The sequence below is a fragment of the Taurulus bubalis genome, assembly GCF_910589615.1.
Source record: "Taurulus bubalis genome assembly, chromosome: 15".
Taxonomy (NCBI): Eukaryota; Metazoa; Chordata; class Actinopteri; order Perciformes; family Cottidae; genus Taurulus; species Taurulus bubalis.
The window spans coordinates 7691270-7707297 of record NC_136603.1 but is presented as its reverse complement, the minus strand read 5'-3'; the positions used below and the strand labels follow the sequence as shown (position 1 = coordinate 7707297).

General features: G+C 39.3%; 1 protein-coding gene across 1 annotated transcript; it reads left to right on the top strand.

The window, feature by feature from the left end:
• Positions 1-2583: 2583 nt before the first annotated feature.
• Positions 2584-15639, top strand: LOC306747583 (ras-related protein Ral-B). Its single transcript, XM_079230647.1, has 5 exons — positions 2584-2662; positions 11637-11847; positions 12282-12490; positions 14459-14636; positions 14825-15639. The coding sequence occupies exons 2-5, from the start codon at positions 11734-11736 to the stop codon at positions 14945-14947; spliced, it is 624 nt and encodes a 207-aa protein (XP_079086773.1). The 5' UTR covers positions 2584-2662; positions 11637-11733; the 3' UTR covers positions 14948-15639.
• The last annotated feature ends 389 nt before the right edge of the window (positions 15640-16028 follow it).

Below are 16028 nucleotides of genomic sequence, written 5' to 3'. Positions count from 1 at the left end.
AGACGTTTTTTTTTTCTCTGCATAAAGTTTAAATAAGTGACTGTGCAGAGTATCTCAATGTGTGCTCTATTGAACTAACATTTGGCAGCTATTGTCTCCCAACAAAAAGGGGAAATAATCAGTTCTTCTTTCAAATAATAGGTAAAAAGCACCACTGCATAAATTAATCTACAAAAACGATGCAGCAGAGATGTGTGCCTTGTTGAAGATTTAATGAGGATGATATTATTTTCCATCCAATGCTAAAAGACTGACTTTGACTGTGGTACTTTTAATTAAGAAATATAAAATAAAGTAAATTCAATAACATGCAGTGGCAGAAATGTAGAGATGTGTCAGCAGTGCATTCTTCATGGACTGTACATAATGTCACCAACTTCCTCCAGAGTTTAGGTATGTTTGTAGGCCGTTGAGGTAACTAAGAAGTGTTTATATTTAATGACCGTACCTCAGCCACTGGTAAACTGATGCAAAGGGAGAGGCCACAATGTGTTGTCAGTAAGTAGTAATTAACTGTAAAAGGCTGAACCGTAACTGTCAGTAATTACAATAAACATCTCGAATAAAAAATAATCAGCTGTACAGGAATAAAAACCAGACCCAGTTGCAGACTTGGTTGGCCAATTTCTGCAATAGCTTCATGTCATCAATGGTTTGTCTTTTTTCAGCTGTACACCAGAAGAGCCGGCATCATTATCTGGTCGGGGCAGCAGCCCGCTCAGAGTAAAGAGACCATAGACTGTGGGGCACCCTGTCTGTCTACTTCTTTCAGCCAAGAGGTATTTAATAGTGTATCATTGTGAAGAGATGGTTGGCCAGGTTCAGTCCTGGAATTGTGCATATTTTTGTTGAAATGGATGGTTCTCCAGTGGTTCTGTGAAAGCATCAGTTATGGCCTGTGGGCACAGTATGACCTAAAACAGGAGAAAGAATATACAGGGCTGCATTCCCCAATATGCTGCTCTTCAATTTATCTTCTCACCTTATTAGCAGAAGGGGAATAGAGCGCCCAACTGGTACAGGTCTCAGCTTATATATGGCTTGGCATTAACAAATTCTCAACATTTATACTCAGAGGTATACAAAATCAATCACTATCAATCATTATCTCCACAGAGACAAAAACAAAAAATAGAGCGCCATAGAGACCAACCTAGTGCCTCAAGCTCTTTAGTGCATTTCATTACTCAACCTGGTCTCCAATATATCAATAAGCATAAATGTGTACCAAGGCCATGAATAAAGTATGAAAACTCGTACATGTAAGCTCAAACTTATCATTAAGGTCAGAAGGGTACAGTGAATATAAATGGTGCAGTAAATAGCCCTACAATATTAAATAGTAAAGTGTTCCCTTTACTATCGAGGCATGGAATAGTATGATTATTTATAATAATAGAAAATTATCATAATTAGCAGATTGTATTCTAATTCTCAGAAATCTCTCATTAAGTGAAGTCTAACATGTATCGATACAATTAATTGTGTCATGAGTGTGGCTACTGTTTGTCTGCGTCCAAGAATATATATTTCAGAAAAACCTTTAGTATAAAGTGACCCTTCATCTGTATACTTAGAGGGTTGAGACCTGAAACATATGGTATGTACTCTAATCCCCTGCTGGAATTAAGAAAGAAGCCAAATAAAAAGTGCATACCTTTAAAAAAAATATGTTTCATGTTTGAGGCCAATGGCTCCGAATCTGTGCTTATTAAATCTTTTGGGAGAGTGTAGTGATGAGCTTTTAATCACCTCTATAAATAAGACCTATAAAAGACCCCAGTTGCACCATAACCATCCATCCATTTACTTTACTCACTTATTATTATGGTCCTGGAGGACACTATTAGTGCAATGCAACAAAACAGATTGCATTGCCTGTGTTAATCATTGTAGACTGAGCTTCACTAAGCTACATTTTGAGCATACATTTTATTTTAGGACTTTGGCTTCTTAGTTTTGATGATAAGGATATAATTGTATTGTGTAAAAGTCATACAAGTGGTTTTGTATTTAGTCACTTGTACATCACAATTAACCATTTTTGCAATCTGTGATACTTGGCTGTGTAATGTACCATTCTATGCATTCATTGATTTCCATTCATTTATATTCCAAAATCTATAATCTGCAACGATTTTGATCAAAATTGTCTATATATATTTTCTTTTGCAAAAATGTACTGGTTCCACCTCAAATATGAACATTGCGTACATTTGTATCATTTAACGAACGAAGGGACAAAATAGGGCATTTGAAATTGGCACCATGGCACATTACAGATATTTGTAATAAATTAAAGAGCATTTAAGAGCTATAACAAACACATATGGTGCCACACAGCTGTTCCTGTATGTGGATTTCTGGCTATTACAATTAAATTATTTAATAATTAATTAATTTGTTGCATTGGACGGGTCAATTGTGACACGCTAAATAACACATTAATTGCTTTGGCGAAAATCGAAACAAACCACGACAGGCTTTGACGAGAGGCGACGATGACGTCACATCCGGTCGTCCGTAGTTTTCACATCCGGAAGGTGGGGCTTTTGTTGCAGGAGCGGCTAGCTTTTGGAGAAACCAATGCCCCGACATGCTCTATTAATGCAGTCATCAAGATAACATTAACCGAAGGGCAGAAATACAAACTCCTGCTTTGGTAAGCCGTCATAACATATAAATGCAGTGGAATATACATGTGTGTTTCTTTCCACGGTCACAAAGTACCACACCTGTTTTAAAGCAAGGCGACCAATGGACCTGACGTTAGAGGTGACCGTTTAACATAGCGATGCGTTCAATACACAGTCCTAATCGTGTTTAACTTAAGCTAGCTGTTAACAAGTTTGTCCGCTTTAATGTTGTAGGTTGTGTGTCATGTATGCCTCTGTTAACGGGTACAACATCACGCTAATAATCGCTGGTAAATTATCTTTAGGGTTAGCTAGCGTTAGTCACTGTGTTTAGTTCAGCTGTATGTGGACAACGTTTGCTTTGGCAATTTTCTTTATTTGTGAATGAGTGAAAAGAGCGTGTGTGTGTGTGTTTTTTTTTTTTACGTTGCCAGTGCCACGGTCGTAAAAACGATCGTCTCATTGCCGAAGTCCATGTTTGTGTCAGTTTTTGTGTTGTCAGCTACTGCTGCTCGCGTTAGCTTATAAAGCTGTTGTAAACTCCTGCTGCTAAGTCACCTTAGCATACCTGTTTGACAGACAGGTGTTGTTGAGGGGTGTTTAGTGGAGTTAATACTATGCAGGAAGAGCTCTAGATACAATTAGCAAGCTGTTGAAAGTATATTCCCGTCAATAATTAACGTTACGCCAACGGGTATTTACTGAAAAGTCACCTCCCTCCTTAGATCATGACACACCCAAGCGGGACGGCTCATGTTTTCTTCAGTTAACGTTATTCACAACTGTCAGCAAATGCGGTGTGCCAGAGTAGTTTTCCACCACAGCTTTGGTATGTATTTGATAATGCTATGGGGTCTAATGCAGGTTTTGTCACACGTGATCTCCTCGATGACTTTAATGACATTTGTTCATTATCTTTTGTTCTGTCTTATCTGTAATATATATGTGTATACATGCAGTACATGGGTGCTGGATGACCCACGTGATTTTGGTGTTGAGCAGTGACTGTTGTGTTTACTGATGCTACATTTTGCAGATGGATGTATCTAACGTTGTCAACTCTTATCACACTTTGTTTTGTTTGCAGACAGGTTGAGGGGATTTAGGATTTAGGATAGGATAGTGTTGCCAAAGCAATATACTGTTGCTCCATCTCATTAATAATAGTCCTTTTTGGTATCAGGGGGAAATGACAATTGTAATTCATCATCCAGATTCATGTGTCTCAAGGGTCATTAAGGCCTAGTTTAATAACCAAAGAAAAACCTTTAACAGGCGGTTTTATCGTCTCTTCTTTTTTGTCCTCTTTGCTGAATAAATACAAGATTTTGTGGTTCAGAGATGCAGTAGGTAGGGAGGGATGTGCTCCGCTCCAGATTTGTCCAGTTATTTATTCAATACGTGCAGTGAAAGCATTATCGATCACTTGGTCAATGCGTGTTTGCTTTAATCAGAGGACTATATGTTACACCCCTTAGGCAATATTATCCATAACCTAAGTCAGTTTGTCATTGACAGATCTCACAGAACTGAGACATTAGCTTTGATGAATGTGGCACAAGGAAAACTCTTGCTGCATGTATATAATATAATATAATATAATATAATATAATTCACAGTAAAGGTGTCTTATATGTATCCGGATTACTTATCATATTGTATTATAAGTATTGTAGGATTCAATGTTGAAACCACTGATCCTCTTGGGGCTTTGAATATCAGCCGAATTGATCAATCCAAATTAATCATAGCACGTCTTGTGGTGGAGTTCAAGGTAAATATTGAAACGCAGTCTTCACCTTCAATAGCCAAAGAGAGCTGAGTGAGTGGTACTACTGCATCCTTGACACGCTACAAGTTGTTTGATTTACTCACTGCGACATACATGGAGGTCACGGCCTAAACATGGCCTGCGGCTCTCACACACAGCAAACAACCATTCGCTGATGTCTACTGTGAGTTTGCTCTCCAAAACATACAAACCGTGCTCAATCCCATAGGTCGAAAAGGTCAGAAGCCTTGGAGGATAATGACAGTTTGAGTGGCATCACTGATTCTTAAGTGAAAGGTCATTGCTGTGAAGAGTGTTGTGCCAAAATGCCTAGGTCAGTGAAATATATCTCATCTTTTCTAGCCAGTTTGAGTTTGTAGAAGTCAGTGGCATTGAATATCACAGTTAACACGCCTGGAATGACATACAGTCAACTTCTCCTTTTGAACAACCCATGAGCACAATGCTGATTCTATAAGTTACAATCATGGCCAGGAAAACCAATTCAGGAATTGTTCTGCCGAGTGGTAGTGCGCACCAGTTGTGGATGGTTTTGTTTTGGTACTTTTGATGACTGATAATTATCATTTATAACTGTTGAGTGTTGTTTTTTCACCCACCACTGCATAATTAATTGTTTTAGAAAATGCTGGAACTGAAAATACAGGGACTGAAAACTCAGTGAAATTAATGAAAGAGGTCAGTGCATTGATCGGTTTTGACCAACATTCTAGCTGCTTAATGCAAAAACAACACAGCTGGATTGTGATTGTAAATCTGCGAAAAATAGATAATAGATTTCTCCATAGTTGTAGACCCATTGAAAGCAAATAACATCAGAGGTTAAGAAAAGGTCTTGTGAATGCCGCAGAGCCAGCCCTGCATTCATCCTTTTTCACTGTCAGGATGTTTATCCCTGTAGCTCCACATATTCTCTTTTTCACTTAAATGTTTTTGTTAATGGTAATCCCTCAGGTTCCTTCCTGTTACTGCAACTTGTCACAATTGACAAGCGGTTTGTGCAAGACCTCTTTTCCCTCATTTTGGATCCACTTTATTTGGCTCATATCAAAGAGGTCCATCTGCTTTTCTGATCAGGTTTTCCTTTACTGATGAGGTTCCCTGAATGACCTGGGCTCTTGGCGTGTTATAGCACAGGACTCAGAAAAAGCATCTGCTAATGGTGTTTGCATTGGAAGTGGAGTGAAAGGGCTTAACTACTGGTGTAAGGCTTTTTTTTTTACTGGACTTAGAAAAGTGAGTGATTATGTGCAGGAGATAGTGATGTAGATGCATACCTAGCTGCCATCAAGTGTCTGCTTTCTGTCAGCAGGGAGGTTTATATATTTTTGTCTGAATGTCAGCTAATTTCTATGAATCATGCCTAAGGAATTTTTGACCATTGCAGAGTGCAGGGAGTTGTCGTAAACTTGGGATACCGACAACAATCCCAGCATCTGACAAAATACAGCAAAGAACATTTTTCCTCCACATGTACAGAGGAGATACATGTTGTCCCCTCTTGTTTATTTAAGTAAAAAAAAAAAAAACTACCCTGAACCAATTCAGTGGAATGCTTAATTGTAAAGACATGAGGTAGTATAGGATCACCAGGGTCAGCTGCGGAGAGGTTAGAGAGGATATCTGTCCAATCCAGTGGAATGCTTAATTAGAAAGACATGAGGTAGGATAGGATCACCAGGGTCAGCTGCGGAGAGGTTGGAGAGGTTAGAGAGGATATCTGTTGTGTCTTAAATGCTAAACCCCCTCCACCCCAAAAAAAGCTTTTGCATTACAATGTCATCGTGGATGCATTTGCACTGTACAGTTCCACAGCACTGTGGTATTTTGCCTTAGTCATAGTTCTGAAAGCTGAATGGGATCAGTGATGACTGCACTTCATTTGCACCTTGATGATGGTTCCCATGTGAATTTAAAAAAAGGGGAAACGTTTTTTCGCCTGGAGCTGAATTTTAAAGTTCACTTTGTGTTGCTGAAGTAGGAAGGATTGAACCACAGAGAGGATTTAGTTCCCCACTGCCCAGTTTCATCAAAGGCTCCTCTGTGCACTCCTCTGGTCAAGGGTCGTTAGTATGCATTGTGGGTGGTTTCTGAGAGTTTCCGCTTTGCTGCTGTATACCGTCTTTTTAGGTTAGCCAAGTCGTTTCCTCATCTCCACTGGCAGTGGCCAAGACAACTGCTGCATCGGTATAAAACATATCTGTGATTTTGAGTTTAATTGTGAACCATTGGTTGCTCTGCAATAAACAAAGCATAGGATCTTAAGTCGCTGTGTGTTTACAGAAGGCCCATTCTTACACCAACCTCATGACTGAGGTGACTTGTCTTTAGGTTATATGGTTTTATCCACAGCGAGCCCTGGTTACGACTAGTTCAGATAGGTAGCTGTCCAGAAGCAAAGGGCCCAGTTCGCCCTATTGATTTTTTTATTATATATCATATCTTGTAAAAAATACATTGTCGATAATATTACATAGTCATATCTTATGCATATTCATTTTATGTTCTCTATACTATTCTGACATTTTATTATTATTCAGGAGGCTTCAAATAAGTCCAGTGGGCTTTCTGCCTCTTCATGTTCTGTGATATTATTTATCTATTAGTTTTTTGTATTTTTAAAAAAAAATATAATAGACTAAACTAAAAACTCCCACATTTGCTGGAGTACAAATGAAGAACTCTTTCAGTCGAGGAGCGGTAGAAAGAGCTTTGCAGCTGGAGCGTTAGGGAGGCAGTTGTGTAAATGTCTGGCAGCTGAACTATGAAGGGGGATCTGTTAGTAGTGTTGGAAAATGTTTTTGAGTGGACTTATGACAGAATCGTCTCCCCTCAAATGACATAATATCCGGTCACGTCTGTTGGATACTCCCATTGCATCTGTGCAAAATCAGTGTTTCAATTCAACCACCCGAGGCCAGATTGTTTTGGTTGACTCAGTTGACCCACTGACGAGGAGAGACACGGCTACACTGAGCTAATCTCCTTCTCAGATGCGTAGAATCTGGTGGGTTGTTGCTGTGCCAGAAAAGCCCCTGCTTTCTCCATCAGTTGAGAGGAAATCCCCTCACCCCTGTGTCCTCAGGAATGCAGAGAGAGGGTCATCAGGTTCTGTGCAACGTTGGCTCAGATGTCTTGAATTTATAAACACACACATCATTTCACTTATTCTACTTGGCACAGAGTGGAATCTCTGTATCACGGTACAAGATGTGGAATTTGACCATCACTTGTTTTGTTTTACTGCACCAGTTAAACCCTTAACTTCTGCACATGTGATAGAGAGTTTATTGACATATCAAACGTGAAGAAAGAGAGCTCCACCTTACTAAAAATAAATAAAGGGAATATGTTCAAATGCCAGTCACCATTTTAATTTCTTTAGAATATGACAATTCATTGATAGCAATGTTTGTTATGGATGTGAGCCTAATCATTTAAAGCATATAGGAGGTAATTGAAGATAATTTTCTATCCAAAGTAAATGGACTACTTGCAAGGCTTATGAGCATCAACATGAGTTTTTGGCTCTATCTGCTTGCTGTAATCTTTTATTAGTATCTGTGTGAGTCATGGATAATATTGGAGCATTCATGCTAAAGTGTGACGATGAGCAGGAAGGGAACACTGGCCCAATCTCCGAAGGGACTCCTAATGAATTCCTATAGCCCACACTACACTGGTGCCATCTATATTTCAGGAGCATAGCAACCAGAGTGGTCTCTTAGACTGTTTCTCTCCCTCTCCATAACTCCACACCCCCTTAAAGAGGACTAGCACCAAGCACACTCCAGTTCCATATGTGGGTCAGGCCTAAATATTAATTAGTTATTTTCATTAGAACGTGGCAAGCTACTTGTGGTGAACTGCAGCTGGTGCAAATATGGTGGAACCCTTGCCCTAAGGTCTGAACTTTCTTTGGAAAAGTTACACCAAGCGGTACCTTGTGCAAACATATATTTTTCCCCACGTAGGACTAGGTTTAGCCTTTTGGATTCATATCTGTGTGCATGCGCACAGAGAAGTGGGTTACAAGTGAATAATTTAGATGGTAACCCCCTATGCATAAGTGCTGAGTTTGGCATATGTTCTTTCACAAGGTGTGTTATTGTGTTTGTGCATATCCTTCCTATGAGCGCTTTCACTGGTCTTGTTACTGATAACAAAGACAGGAAGAGCACAGGTCAGTGGTGCCCCATCCTCAGTATCCAGTCATCACAGCACTATGGCCGGCATACGTTAAGTGTAGTTTAATTTGATGCAAGACACGACATGTTCCCCTCTGCCTTTGGACAACGCAAGGAAATGTTGCAGCAAAAGCTCATCTGTGCAATTGCCCATTTATGTAGAAATTGTTAATCTACATACATCAGGAGTTTGCAATGCTTACAGGACTTTAAGATTGTTTCATGGGCTTCTGTGATGTTTTGACATTATCTCTACTTTTACAACAAAAGCCTTAATGTGCAAACACAAAAACGCCCACCAGAGTTTGAAGTACGAGTTTTTTCTTCTTCTCTGCTGTCAGCAGTAATGTTTTTTCCTCTCTGCTTTGTCTGGTTAACTCTCTCAGTGCACACGCTTGTCGCTCTATTAGCTGAGGTGAAATGTTCAGTCTTAGGCAGAAGCAGATTGTAAATAATGCTATGAATCAGTTCTGTGCTGCCATTAGTGTGACATCTAGAGAGAAAGTAGTTTTTTTCTTCTTTTCCAGATAGATCAAATTATTTGGTGAAAGATTGTAAAGAAAAAGTTTGGTGCCTGTGATGCAACAGTATTGAGTCATCTGGCAGACAGTTTCTCAGGATACCAAGTCAAAGTGTACCCTTGCTCTGTTGTGTTCAGCTCAAGATGTTAATTTGTATTTATATAATATGACATCTGTTGACATTATCGCCAGCTGCTCAGCTGTGTATTTGACGCTTCATAGTTGGTTGTGAGCTGGGTGTTTGATTACTGGTTGCTTACTGTTGACCTATCCAGCAGGATTGTCAAGGGTGGAGCCCAGAAAACAACCGTGTGTGCTCAAAAGGGTTGCAAACCATTAGAACACTGCTGTCAACTTTCCAAGTCAAATTAAGCTTAGGAATTGTGCACACAAAAGATCTTTATATGGCATGTTTTTGGTAATTGTAACCATGCATTGCATTCAGTAGCACACTCTTCCACTACACTGCATGTCAGAGCTCAAAATACTTGCTTGCACAGAATGTCTTACCTGTATAAAAAAAAAAGTATGCTGCACCGCATATTTTGTCCTATTAATCTATCTCCAGTCCTTCTTTATTGTAAAACATGTCTTTTAGAAATCTGTTGTTCATTCTAGCCCAAGATGGCACACAGTCCATATTGTCGGTTAAAATTTTCAAAGTAACTTTCCCCATTTGGTAACTTGTTAGCTAGCAAGTTAGCTCACCCACCACATGCTATATTTCACACTGTGTGCATTTGACAATTTTGTGGATTTATTTGGCAGATTAATGGATTATGTCTGCTGAAAGATACTGTAAAATGTTTGTTTCTGTCTGCACATGACATTGCATACAGCAGAGGGTTAACTGAAAGCTGGATGTCATATTGATCGGACAGAAGGCAGTAGAAGTAAGTCAGTAGGCTAGTCCACAGGAAGTGATTGCCCTAGACTTCTGCTGCATCATAAATAAAACAGGATATTGGCTGTTTGGTGGATCTTCCAGAAACATTTTGGGAGTCTCACTGGCCTAAAATGTAACTTTCGTCAGATCTATTATTTATACACAACTATTGACCATTACAATGAAAGGCAAAATGCCAGAACCTGTTTTTGAAGGACTAAATGATCATTAAACCTTCCATCAGTGGCTGTGCTAATGAATGTTCTCCTGCAGTGTACCATCCCAGTCAAACTAGGGATGCTCAGTATTGACGTTTTTGATGATATCCAACCATTGTTTATGGTAATGTATCGATATAACTATTGTTAATATCTTTGCAGTAAGATCACAGGTCTAATTCCCACAACTGGAGTAAACCTATCAACACTGCCAATAGAGTGTTGATTGTTCCGAGTCCTAAAACCTGGAAATTAGTTGACATGTTTTGCACTTCTGGTTCCCTCACATCAAAGTGAATGTGCTTTTTTAATGGCTTTTTGGTTACAAGCCTGAAATGAGGTCTGTGGTTAACACAAGCTGCAGAGATTTTAACGTTTTATTCGACTAAATAAAATAGATCAGTAGATTCCCCTCTTGTGAATTTGAAGCTTTTGAGTCTCTTAAAAATGCTGGTTACCTGCGAGTGGCTAAACGAGACTTCAGAACGCCATAATGCTGACTAGTCCGCCATTACTGCTTTGTTTTGGACGCTCATGTGACAGTGGTATAGTTCGTTTATAGCCTGACATTAGCTTTTTATTTCTGCTGATTGCATACACAGTTCAATTATAATAAAAGTTTCTACTTGTGATGATTATTTTGCAGAACAAAATGTTTAAGTATCAGAAACTTGTGTTTGCCACAGAGTTTATTTTCTGCAGTGAACCAAAAGCCAATGGGACAAATCCCGGTGGCGTTTTATTGAGAGAACCAGCGCCAATGCTAACTTCCGTGGTTGGCCTGCAAAACCCCTTTTGAACTCTATAGATGCTACTAATGACACACTGATCACTTGTTTTGACTTGTCTTCTGTGCACATGTGACACTCTTGGTACAATCATTTCCTGTCCATCTTAAGGCTGTACATGGCAGCCAGGCATTTACAACGTCGCACCATGTTGGAAGTTGTGTCTGACAGAGATAGAAGATATGGAAGTCAGGTGAAAGCAATTTACTCTGAGCTTTCACCTTCTAAGGGCAGGGCCCATATAGTGCAGATAGATGGCCAATGACATCCCCCTTCTTTTTTAACGAGGTTAGCACATGATGCCCTATTTTAATGCATTCCTAAATGCCGTCTTGCAGTGGAGAATGATAGCTTCATTACTTCCGATCAGCTAAAACGACCTTTTGATGGCGAACTTTATAAAGTTCTAGCATTCATGATTAGGCAATTTGGCACTTTATTGGGAAGGGTGGGGGTTAGGATTCAAGATTTGCTGGAGCAAAGCCGAGCACCTTGGCACAGCAAGTTACTGTCGTAGTGAAAGCTGTTAAGTAACTGTCATCTGTCCTCGCACTTATGGAGGTTATTTTCTCTGCATATTGATATGTTTCCACTTATGTAATTCACAGGTTTTGTCCCAGTGTCTGGTTGCAGAGGAAGTGTATGCGTGGGTGTGTGTGCGTATGTGTGTGAGTGTGTGAAAGATACACAAAGAAGAATCCAGTGATGGCTACCGGTAAAAGTAAAAACCAGAGCTCCCTGGCACTGCACAAGGTGATCATGGTGGGAAGTGGAGGCGTGGGGAAGTCGGCCCTCACCCTGCAGTTCATGTACGATGAGGTGAGTCAGCACACGCTTATAAACTGCTATTCGTGAGATAAGGAAGTATGGGCTTCAACAAAAAGCACTGGCCACTTTTAACCAGTTCACTTTTTTAAAATGTTTTGATCCCGTGTCGTAATCTAGACAAATAACGCCTTTTTGCCTGTGTCGGCACTTACTATAACAGCCTAAAATCCTTTCAGTGGCTCGCCAATAGAACGCTGAAACAATTGCAAGAAGTGTTCGATGCAAACAATGGTTTAGAAAACAGTGAAGTTGCTATCATCATGTTACATGGTAAGGACGTGATAATAGGAAACAACACCATGGAGGTGCTACAACACCACTAGAAGGTTAACAGGGATTCTTGTAAAAAAGAACACAAAAAAAAACAAGTTGTTCCATGTTTTGCACTTCAAAATCTCCAAAGAAATGTATCTTTTCGTCTCCAGTTTGTGGAGGACTACGAGCCCACCAAGGCAGACAGCTACAGGAAGAAGGTGGTTCTGGACGGGGAGGAGGTCCAGATCGACATTCTGGACACGGCCGGCCAGGAGGACTACGCTGCCATTAGGGACAACTATTTTCGCAGCGGCGAGGGCTTCCTGCTGGTTTTCTCCATCACAGAGCAGGAGTCCTTCTCGGCCACTGTGGAGTTCAGGTACTGTATCCCGCCTATATCTGTCTTTGTATGGGACCGAAAAATAATGTCAAAATATCTGTGTGGGAATCATTCTTTGACCCGTTCAATGCTGTACGTTAGGAAACGCTTTGAAGCTCTTTAAAGGAGGTTTTTTTTTACAACAGGCATACTCTAAATAAAATAATGAATAATACATTACAAAATACCATGAATGGCACCCATACTGATCTTGAAAACCAGTTATAAAAAAAGGTTCAGTTTATTGGGACGTCTGTAAAACTTTTATTTACAGGGATGTGCGCGATGAGCCAACTAGTGGATTTTCCCAGAAATACTAGTTGGTTAAATGTATTATTTATTAATGTTCAAATTTACATAACAAATTTACATAGCTGTTACTGAGCTTTGATCTGATCTCCTGATTTTTTTACACCTCCTCTGTTTAACCTCGTAGATTATATTGTGCTCAACAGTGTTGGGGTAGTTACTCAGAAAAGTAACTAGTTACAAGTTACTAGTTACTTCTGAAAATTGTAACTAGATTACTTTACTAGTTACTGCATTTGAAAAGTAACTTAACTACTAGTTACTTTACTTTTCATCACTTTATTTTCAATGTTCAATAAAGGACATCCCTTTCCACATGTATTGTAAACATGTTAAACAAAATGGCATATAAAACTCAGCCATTAACTTGAACAAACATTAACCCTGTTCACACTGTCTGACCAAAGAAATATGCTTCACTTTAAAATCCACAAACAACAGGATACAAGAGGCTGTGTATGGTGGGGACATTCAGGTCAAACAGCATAACACATTGAAAACAGGCTTTTGGAAACATGAGACCCCACTAAACCAAATGTTTAAGAACAAAACCAGCTTGTTATAGGAATCATTGTAGTGGTTTAAGAAAAATAGAAAAATGAATGGCACTTTTTCCCATAAAATAGAAACAGAAATGCAATTAAATAAACAGAAAATCCACTTCATCTTTGCCTAAATAAACAGAAAGTGCACTATATCCTATGAAGTGTATAATTTTTCTCTATTCTTCAAAATAGCGATTGTATCGCATGAGTAAAAGTCTCTTGAATCTTTTATCCGACAGCCTGTTCCTCCTTGGGGTCAGAACAATACTGCCCAGGCTGAAAGCCTTTCCACAGTGTTGTAACTTGTTTTATTACATGATTTACTCTTATTGTGAAGAGCATGTATACAGGAAGTGCTTTTACTTTGAAGGCATAAAGTACAATGATACGTGCTTGTTGACGCTAACTAATGTTGATGTTACGTGTGGAAAATATATACATGTCTGGTGCAAGAGTGCGTTCTCAATCGCTTTATCAGTTGTAATACTGCAGTTCACCAGTAAAGGGAGTCCGTTCATACCAGACGTGTCTTGTCCTCATTAGAAGCTCCACGTCATTACAGACAGGTGCACTTGATGGTATTGAGTGTTGTATTGCTTTGCAATATCCTAAATCCTAGGGAACCTGGAGAGAACCTCCCAGTCCGTCTCCGTCTCATCCATTCCCCGCTTCCCTCCTTCTACGCACCAGCAGCTACGTCACTCAGATGGAGTTCTGTGATAGGTTGTTCATGCAGGAAGTGTCGTGTGACTCGCGCGCCGCTAAAAGAGAACTTTTCGGACTGGTAAAAATGTCTTGAGTAACGTAGGAACGCGCGTTACTGAGGTCTAGTAAAGTAGTGTAGTTACCAATATTTTGAGTGTAATGCATTGCTTTACTTCGTTACCTATAAAAGTAATTACGTTACTGTAATCCGTTACTTTGTAACTCGTTACCCCCAATACTGTGGTGCTCAATGTGGACTGTCCTGTCTGTTTTCTTACTTTCAGACTAGTTAACTACCATTAACTTCCATTTAAACGTCAGGGAAATTAGCTGTTTGGAACATCCCTCGTTAGATAGATTAAGTTAGATTTGATCACAGTGATTTACATAATCTATGCTTGGCTGGCAGGGAGCAGATCTTGCGGGTGAAGGCGGAAGAGGACAAGATCCCTCTCCTTGTGGTCGGGAACAAGTCGGACCTGGAGGAGCGTCGGCAGGTATCTGTGGAGGAGGCTCGAGGGAAGGCCGAGGAGTGGGGAGTCCAGTATGTGGAGACGTCAGCCAAAACCAGGGCCAACGTCGACAAGGTGTGTCAACACACGCGCATTACTATAAATTGATGTCTTTTCAAATTTAGAATATATATATATATATATATATATATATATATATATATATATATATATATATTTTTTTTTTTTTTTTTTTTTTTTTTTCTTTTTTTTTTTTTACTGCAACTGTTAATTGATTTAATTTTTTTTGTTCTTCTCCCCAGGTATTCTTTGACCTGATGCGTGAAGTACGAGGCAAGAAAATGTCAGAAAACAAAGACAAAAACGGAAAAGGAAAAAACAAAAAGAACAAGAAGAGCTTCAAAGAAAGATGCTGTTTACTTTGAACCCTTCATGGACCTTAACAATCCACAACTCAACTGTTAGGTTGGGGAACAAAGCAGAGCGTCCTTGCCATTGTCATTCAAATTCAATTTGATCTTTTTTTTTTTAATAATTTAGGTTTGATTTAGTGTTTATAACAATCTCAACCCTTTTTTTTTAAATTTTTTATTAATGAAATCTGAGTTGGAAGATAACCACTGTTGTGACTGTGACTCTGACTGCAGTGCTTGATGGCTCACAGTAAGCCAATGACCAAACTGCCACTGACACTAACTTTGCCGCTTAAGACATTCTCCACTGTTAAACTCAGCAACTATACTGCCCTTGACTTTGGTTCAGTGTGTTTTACACCGGAATTGTTGAGTCTTTGTCAAATTAACAGTGCTATTAATTTCTTTACCTGCTCTAAATCTTAACCTGCGTAGTTCTTAGTCTGTTCGTATCGATCGCTTGAATCATTCATTCATCAATTTACAAGGAACTCAAATGCTGCTGTCTGTCCTTTTTTGTAATCATTTATGATGGCACTTAATGTCATGTCTATTGAAGATGTTGGCCTCATTCATTCATCGGTCCAGACTCGCATCATTACGACTTGAGGGCGTTTTTGGAGTTGCTGTTGAAACTGGAAGCTTCAAACGTTTTTTTTTTTTGAGCCCTTGAGGCTGCTGTTTTTTTTTTTTTTTTTTTTTTTTAGTTTCAGGTCATCCAAGGATTCATAATCTTCTGACCACAGAAGAATCGGAGCAGTCAGACGACTCGTTGTCAAACAGGTTTATCAGCCCTTATACGAGAACTGCAAATCAGCCCAGAAGATTCTTTGCAGCTTTTCAGGACGACTGCTGCAAGATAATATCTTTGGTGATTGTAAAACAAATTTATGATGAGGTAATTTATCTCTTGGCTCACAGAGCTTCATGTAGATATTATAACATATATATTATTGTTAGATATTCTGAGGCTGTGAAAAGAAGGTTGTCATGTGGTTACTAGTATTTTTGTACGTTATGTTCATGTAATCTGGCCCTTCCCACCTACATTGCGGATTACTTCCTGTTTTACACGACTGTTGAACTGTTCAGT

Coding starts and splice junctions, on each gene's coding strand:
- LOC306747583 (XM_079230647.1), top strand. CDS start 11,734: ATGGCTACCGGTAAAAGTAAAAACCAGAGCTCCCTGGCACTGCACAAG. Junction 12,491..14,458: donor TCGGCCACTGTGGAGTTCAG/GTACTGTATCCC, acceptor CTTGGCTGGCAG/GGAGCAGATCTTGCGGGTGA. Junction 14,637..14,824: donor CCAGGGCCAACGTCGACAAG/GTGTGTCAACAC, acceptor TCTTCTCCCCAG/GTATTCTTTGACCTGATGCG.